General features: G+C 48.8%; 1 protein-coding gene across 1 annotated transcript; it reads right to left on the bottom strand.

Annotated features, from left to right (window-relative positions):
* Positions 1-693: 693 nt before the first annotated feature.
* TTLL2 (tubulin tyrosine ligase like 2) lies at positions 694-2,295 on the bottom strand. Its single transcript, XM_065927722.1, has one exon. It carries the CDS (start codon positions 2,281-2,283, stop codon positions 694-696), a length of 1,590 nt encoding a protein of 529 aa, XP_065783794.1. The 5' UTR covers positions 2,284-2,295.
* Between the last annotated feature and the right edge of the window lie 6,104 nt (positions 2,296-8,399).

Genomic DNA, 8,399 nt, shown 5'->3' with positions numbered 1-8,399 from the left:
TACAGCACAAGATCTTTGTGTCTGACTTCTCAGCAAGGCGTTTACAATAAATACTGGAACTTTATGTCTCTCCTATCTGGCAGGAATGGTAACTTGCCTAATTTGGAAGTTTTGGACTTTGCAGGGCTGGAGGGTAATCTAATAGTGATAAAGCCAGCAGAGAGGGGACACTTTCCAAATATGGCTGATGGATGTCCCTGGTGGGAAGCTATTTGGTACAGTGTCTGATTTAGGGCTGAAGATCCATAAAGAATATAGTCATTTGACTGTGGGGAAGCTTTCAGTAACTCATTCTAGACGAATGTTTTGATCATTAACAAGGTTAATTGTGAACAAAAGATTAATTGTGAACAAAATATGGTCTATTAAAAAAGAAAAAGCTAACCGTTGGCCTTTCTTGTACTGTTTTCACCTAAGAATCTTTTTAAATATAATCTTTTTTCATGTTAACAACACACAGTATAACTGTAATAAGGCATTTCCAAAGACAGGTAAGGGTCCTGTGGTTCTTCTGAGAGATGTGAGCAAAGAGGCGGGTGATGTGAGGGAACAGAGCCACACCCGAGCATGCTCTACTGTTAGCTTTTATATTTATGTACAAATCGACAGCTCTCGTCCCAGGGAAGTAACTGAGGTGGGACAGAACCACCTGCTTTCCCTGGCAGAGGAATTCCTGGTTTTCAAGAAGTCATGCTATTTTCTTTTTATTTTCTTTTCTGCCACTTGAGAACATTGCTTATGCGTTAGTTTCTGGAGCTCTTGAATTATCCTCCTGACATTGAGTCCATTCCTAGATGCTCCAAAGGTAGCTTCGTTGAAAGGAAAAATGAGAACAAAGTTGCCTGCCTGGGGGCCAGGCACCCAGCTACTGTCTGGCTGGACGTGCGGGGAGAGGCCCTTCTCCCGGCCGCGGGGCTGGATGAGCGACACGCAGGGGATGAGCGTCTTGAGGGCCGGGTGCCTGGCCCTGGCCTTTGGCTTGGCTTTGGGAGGCTCCCGCGTCGATGGGTGTACTTCCTTCTGCCTGCTCAGCGCTTCTTGGGGCTGGCAGGTGTGCCGGTTTTCAGGGCACGTCGTGACCGCTTTCTGCACTGGAGTTTCGTCCTTACTGAACGCTCTTCTGCACCTGAGTTGTGAGAAGGACTCATAAGGAAGGTCGCTGCCCCGACCTCTGTCTTTCCCAGCAAGCGAGACGCCGGGACTTCCATTTGCAGCCCCACAGCTCTCCTTCCTCTCGTTTCTGAGACTGTGCAAGTGAATCAGCTCGATGGTGTCGTGGATGAGCCTCCTCTTCACGGACACGTCTGCCGAACAGTCGAGGGACAGGCCCGGGCTGTAGTTGACCTCCAACAGCCACGGCTTCAAGTTGTCATCGATGAGGATGTCGAATCCGAAGAGCTCGAAGCAGTTGGCCGCGAAGGGCACGGAAGGCGCGATGGCCAGCACAGTGAGGATCACCACGCGGTTGATTTTCTGCCAGAGGAGCAGGTCGTCCACATCCCAACTCCGCAGGTATGAGAAGAAGCGGCTGAGGGTCCACTTGCAGCCGCTGCCCACCACCTCTTTGATCTTCTCATACGAGGCCCCGGACCTGTTGATGCTGCTGTTGGTCAAGTGGGCGTAGCTGTTCTCCAGATCGCCAAGGTCAAACTTCTCTGTGGCAAAGCGCACCAGCCCTTCCTGATAGATGTAGATGGTCAACGGCTTGAAGCCAGTGACACACACGTAGACGCGGAGGTCACACTTATATCTCCCGACAAGTAGAGGGTTGCAGATGTATTTCTGTATGATGCATGTGTCAGCAAAGATCAGGTTTTTAATGTCACTGAAAATGATGATTCCTCGCCCTCGAGAGAGCTCTGCAGGCTTGCAAATCCAGTAGCTGAGCTTGGCGTCCAGCGCCTGCTTCTCCTTGAAGTACTCGGCCACGAACTTGCTGTAGTCGCTGGGCATGACGAACGTGGGGGGGAGGAACGCGTACAGCGGGGTGCCGTACAGACGCCCCATGTGCTGCAGGTGTCTGGCCAGGAGGTCCTTCCTGGTGAGCCTGGTGGTGCCCGGGTGGTGGTTCAGGCACTGCCAGGGCTTGACGTTGGCGTGCTCGGCCATCCGGAAGGAGGAGGTCCTCCAGTAGAGGTTCCAGTCCTCCACGTTCCGCTCGTGCTGGTCAAACTTGCTCCAGCCGCGCTCCAGGAGGACACTCTGCACCACCTCGGGGGTGGTCTCGTCCACCCGGAACACCAGGGGCTTCAGACTGGCCCCTGGAGGCTCATCTTCGGCCATCAGATACGGTTTTCTTTTCTAGAAATGGATGATCAGAAAAGTGTTAGAGGAAGAGAATAACGGAAGGGATGGAGAGGGAGTTCGCGATTAACAAACATACATAAATGGCAACCCCCTCCAGTACTCTTGCCTGGAGAATCTCATGGACAGAGGAGCCTGGCGGGCTACAGTCCATGGACTTGCAAAGAGTTGGACACGACTGAAGTGACTCACATACACACACATAACTGAGTCACTTTGCCGTGTGGCAGAAACTAACTCAACATTGTAAAGCGAGTATGAAGTGAAGTGAAAGTCACTCAGTCGTCTGACTGTACAGTCCATGGAATTCTCCAGGCCAGAACACTGAAGTGGGTGGCCTTTCCCTTCTCCAGGGAATCTTCCCAACCCAGGGATCAAACCGGGGTCTCCTGCATGGCAGGCGGATTCTTTACCAACTGAGCTATGAGGGAAGCCCCAACTTCAGGGAAGGAAGTAAAGCAACTATACTGCAACTAAAAAAAAAAATATGTTGTTAGAAAAGAGGTTGGGTGGACAGATGGCGACCTGGTGGGGATTTCACCTAGGAGTCCAAGTCCTGAGCTCACCTGTGGTCTGTACCCTCCCGGACGTTATCCGGTCTCGCCGACGCTTGCCTCTGCACAAACACGCCCATCGCTGCTGCCTAGAGACCCAGCCCCACGTGTCCCCACGCTCTTCTCCTCGGAGCTCACCGGCGCACCTCCTTCTATAAGAATGAGCTAAACGTGCCGGCAGGGACCCCGCCACACTTCCACAGAGCCGCAGTGGACCCTGTTGGCTACAACGTGAGCACTGTTCAGAGCAAAAATGGCCACGTTTCTACAGTTAAGTGAATCTGAGCATGTGTAAAAAGCTGGGAACCGCGGTGTTACGAGATTAGCCAGGGTCTGGTTGGCCTGAGAAGTTTTAAGAACTCGGGCCGGGCACCTGTGACTGTCTCCTAGGGCCACCTCACGGTCCCAGGGCCTGGAGGTGTTTCAGAGGCCCCGGGTTGTTCAAATATCAGCTCATTTGCAAGAAAGAGTTGAGGAAGAACATCGGAGTTTTTAAAAACTCATTCTGTGATCGCAATGGTTGTCTGAGGATTGCACCTCACATTTTACAAGAGAAACAGAAAGTGCAGATTCAACATTTTTCTGAGCTTTCAAAGAAAGAAAACAGGAACATTTGTGAGAAAAACCAAAACTGACGATGAAGCTTGAGGCTTTGGTATGACCTAGAAAAAAGGTGAAAACAGTCATAGCCTCTGGGAGAAAACGTCAGTATTCCAAAGTCATCTGTGCTCATCAAAAATTCCAAGTTCAGGCCACTTTGACTGTTTCTTTGACCATATTTGTACCATTCATGCGTAATTAACCACGTAAAGTGACATAAATAATTTATTTGATGGAAATTCTGTGGTGTTCGGGAGATTCCCATTGATGGAGCAGGAGTAAATGTGACACACGCTGTATTTTCAGGGTGTCCCGTCTGGACAAGAAAGGAAGGAAGGGAAGAAGGAAAGAAGGAAGAAAGTGATCAAATAAAATTTATTGTTTTAAGGCAGGACAAGAAAAAAATTAAACATAAAACTCTGTATGTGTGTGTGTGTTAGGGCCGTGTGCATCTCAATACATGTTAACTAGAGCTCCTCAAAGACAGGAGGACCTGGGCAACCATAAAGGTCAAGTTTTTTCTTTCTTCTGACATTAGCAATGAAACTTCATAAAAGTAGAGTGTTTTCCCAGCTCGGTCGAGGGTCATGGAGACTTGCTGTTTACTCTGTATGTGTTTACTTGGACTGTGGATCCCTGGTGAACTTTATATAAAGTAGCAATGTGTTATCTTGATGTACAGTTTCTTGTCTCAAATATACATGACTGTGCCTTTGACTTCTAGCAGATGGGACGGTTCTCCGAGCTTTCTGAGCCTCTACTTCCTGGGTTACAATCCTCAATTTGGCTCCAATAAAATTCCCTTTTTTCTTCTTCCTAACTTGATGGTTAATTGAATTTTCATCAACAAAAGAAGGGAAAAAAGAAGGATGGAAGAAAGGGAGGGAGGGAAGGAAGGAAGGATGAAAGGGAGGGGGCGGGGAGACTCGACTTGCTCACCCATCTTCTCCTCTGTATTTGAAGCTGCGAAAAGTTGTCGAGGAGGAAGGGAGATGCTTGTTGCCAAGCGACCTTGTTTCTGAACTGAAGCCACCTGTAGGGTGTGGGTCGCCTCTGCTATCAAGGCTGCCAACGGGCTAGGAAGGGGCTTCCAAACAAGGGTCCGAAAGAGTTATGAACAGAGCAGAACCAACAAAATGAGTGCGCCTTCAGCGTCTTTACTGCTTTGACCTGGGACGTATAGAATTTATAGATCTGTCGTGGCTGGTACAGAATTCAGTCTTTGCAATTAACCGTGATGTTTTCAAACTGTGTTCAGTGGTATTAACATATATTTCAAGCCATGTGTGTGTGTGTGTGAGTGTGTGTACATTTGTGGGTGTGTACATTTGTGTGTGTGCATGGCAGGTGTGAGGGTGGGAATAATGGCTGGGTGAGGCTGGCTCAAATAATGATGGAAGCTGGATTAAACAAAGTTAAAAATGCTTATCTCTGTCTCCAAGAAAGTTGCCATGATTGAACAGGATACCCTCTTCAGGTGTGTGTGACGTGCTAATGGCAGCATTTCACAAAAGCAGTGTAAGAAATGCCGAGTCGGACAAACCAGCTGTACTGGTGTCCAGGTTCTGGCCGCCTCCGCCTTCTCCCACCTCGGGAGTAAACCTCTCGGAGGCTCGAGAGAAGAAGGTGTGCTCTGACCAGAGCCCGCTTCACCTGGAATCAGGGCTCAGAGGCCGGAGCCGGCCTTCCCCCGCCTGCACAGGCGGCGGCCAGAGAAGCCGGAGGAGAACAGAAATGTGAAACGCTGCTCCCAGGCAGCTCCGCTGGCCTGGGTCTGCTCCCACGTGGAGCCCAGGAGGCCTCAGCTCCATCCTGGGGTGGGTGGTTGGGGGGAACATCGTCTAAGGAGGCCGAATCCTGGCAGGCTGCCAGGCGGCACACACACTGCCTTGGACCTCGTTTCAATCTAGTATCCACTTTCCTATTAAAATTTCACTGAGAGACCAAACGCATATTTGAGCTTTTTCTCCCGAATAAAAGTTCTTCTGGAGCTACTTGAAATGTGTTTATCCTGCCTTGTTCTCACAGGTACTGATGACAGCAAATAGTTCAACTAAGAAAAATATGTGTAGAGGATATGTGTAGGGATTAAAAATAGGTCGGACCATCATCAGAGAATCTAAAAACAATAAATGCTGGAGAGGGTGTGTTTGGAGAAAACGACAGTGTTGGTGGGAATGCAGATTGGTGTAACCATTGTGGAGAACAGTACTGAGGTTCCTTAAAACACTAAATACAGAGTGACCATATGATCTCGCAATGCCACTCCTGGGCAGAGCTCCAGAGAAAACCACAATTTGAAAAGGCACATGCACCCCCAGTATTCCTTGCAGTACTATAATAGCCAAGGCATGAAAGCAACCTAGACGTCCATCAAAGGACAAAGATGTGGGACGTATACACAGGAGAGCGTATCCATGCAAAGGGACTGAATCATGCTATTCGCAGTAACACAGGTAGACCTAGAGGCTGCCACACTCAGTGAAATAAGCCAGAAAAAGGAAGACAAATACCATATAATGTCATTTATATGTGGAATCTAAATAAGGTGGTGCAAAGGGACTTATTTACAAAACAGAAGTAGCCACAGATGTAGAAAACAGAGACATATATATAAAGAAACAACTGATCAGGACTTTCTGTTCAGCTCAGGGGACTCTACTCAATATTCCGCAATGACCTGTATGGGAAAAGAATCTTAAAAAGGATGGAGATATATATATATGTGTGCGTGTATAACTGAATCACTTTGCTGTACACCTGAAATGAATGCAACACTGTACGTCAGCTAGACTCTAATTTAAAAAAGAAAAACAGGCTGGAGACAAACTCTGAAGCCCTTCTGTGGGAGGAGGGACGTGGGTCGTAGAGAGTCCTTTGGAAACTGGTACATCCTGGAATGCTCCCAAGCCAGCACCCCCAAGGAGAGGGGTCCCTCGCCCTGAGGATGGAGGCCAGGGGCGGGTCTCTGTCCCTGGAGGAGGAGGTGGGCAGGAGCCCCCTCGGTTCTGGGGAGCTGTGAGCTCTGCAGACCCTGCAGCAGCCAAGGCCAGCATCCTGTGTGTGTGCCCGGCACCGCTGCGGTGAACGAACACTCTGCATGGTTCCTGAGATGAAAGCCCTCATCCAGACGGATGATCCAGCGCACAGGGCCAGAACCAGCCTCGAACTCAGCTCTGTGAAGTGGAGCGCGTCAAAGCCTAGGGAACCTTGGAACAGGCTACCCAAGACCGATGTTTCAGACATGCCGAGTTCCACGTCTTCCGTGGGAGGTAACACGCTGACTTCATCAGAGCAGGAGCTGGTGCAGGAGCAAGACAATTCCAGACACAGAGGAGGTCATGAGTGTAATTAGTCTCATGACGTCATAGCTCAGCTGGTAAAGAATCTGCCCGCAATGCAGGAGACCCCGGCCTGGTTCCTGGGTCAGGAAGATCCCCTGGAGAAGGGACAGGCTGCCCACTCCAGGATTCTTGGGCTTCCCTGGTGGCTCAGCTGGTAAAGAATCCACCTCCAATGCGGGAGACCTGGGTTCGATCCCTGGGTTTGTAAGAGCCCCTGGAGAAGGGAAAGGCTGCCCACCCCAGTATTCTGTCCTGGAGAATTGCATGGACTGTAGAGTCCATGGGGTCGCAAAGAGTCAGACACGACTGAGCGACCTTCACTTTCAGCCCAGTCACACACAGTCCTGGCCATGAAGGAAGTTTCTCTTTCCCAGACCTTGATGATATCCCAGAGCACACGGGTTCTGCAGAAGGGAATCAGTCAGACAGCACTTTTGTCATCACTGGAATCCCGGCTCCTGGGATGCCCCAGTGGGCCCACTGCTTCTCCCGGAAGACCCATCTCTGCACACGCATTCCTGGGCGGGGCTGGCCCCCAGGGCCTGTCAGACTGCCAGTTCTCACATTTCCTTCCAAACTAGACCCTCAGAGAAGAACTGGGAGTTAGTTCCTTTATTTTTTTAATTCACACTTTATTTTTTGGCACTTTCACTGCTTAAAAAACCAATTGCCCTGGGGCATCTTCCGCGGGAAGAGGATCCCACTAAAGTATTAAACCTCTAATTAACACCTCGCCCTTCATTCGCAGATGAACCAAGAGAGGGAAGGTGCGGGGGCCGGGAGAAGGGCCTTCTCAGGTAACCCTGATTCAGACGCAGCACAGAGTCCACCCAAGTGGGGGCTGGTTCCATAAGAAACACCGGTCAGCGGATGTGGCCGACGAGCCTGTTTATAGCGTGTATGTGCACAAGATACAGGTCATGAAACTGTATGTTTCTACCGAAAGGCCTTGATATTTCCATTTGAAAAGTTAAATCCAAAACTATTTTCCCCGCCGTTTTTGGGAAGTACTGGAGATTTCCTTTACAAAGCCTTTATTTTTATGTGTCTCCTGTGAAAATGTGATTTCCTTTTTTTTCTTCTTATTAATAGCATTGCCTTCAGTCACACTGTAAGTATATTTTAAAATGCCGTCTTGTTGTGAATGTACCCACAGATGATATTTCACACAGCTTAGCACAGCGATTTGCAAATTGAGAAGTTAGTTGTTTAAACTTTAAAAAAATTTTCCATTTTTATCGAATGGAAGCCAGCAGAAGCGGGAGGTTCCAGCATAATTTTTCTAGATGGTGAAGCCAGCTTATGGGGACGAATCAACCTCAACCGTTTGTCTTAGAGACGTCACCATCCTGTTTATCCCCTTTTCCTGATGCATAGTCTATAGATTTCAGTCGTGGTTTATAGTTTATAGAAACACAGAGTGCCTCTCACATGAAAAATATTACCTATATATTACTTGCTCTATTTTTTAAAGTCTTTATCGAATTTGTTACAATACTGCTTCTCTTTTACGTTTTGGTTTTCTGGCATTGTTCTGGCCATGAGGAATGTAGGATTTTAACTCCCCAACCAGGGACTGAACCCCCACCTCTGTGTT

This window comes from Muntiacus reevesi, chromosome 3 (assembly GCF_963930625.1).
Source record: "Muntiacus reevesi chromosome 3, mMunRee1.1, whole genome shotgun sequence".
Lineage (NCBI taxonomy): Eukaryota > Metazoa > Chordata > Mammalia > Artiodactyla > Cervidae > Muntiacus > Muntiacus reevesi.
This window is presented reverse-complemented; position numbering and strand designations above follow the sequence as displayed.

Excerpts from the sequence above, each read along its gene's own strand:
- TTLL2 (XM_065927722.1), bottom strand. The coding sequence starts at position 2,283 with ATGGCCGAAGATGAGCCTCCAGGGGCCAGTCTGAAGCCCCTGGTGTTC.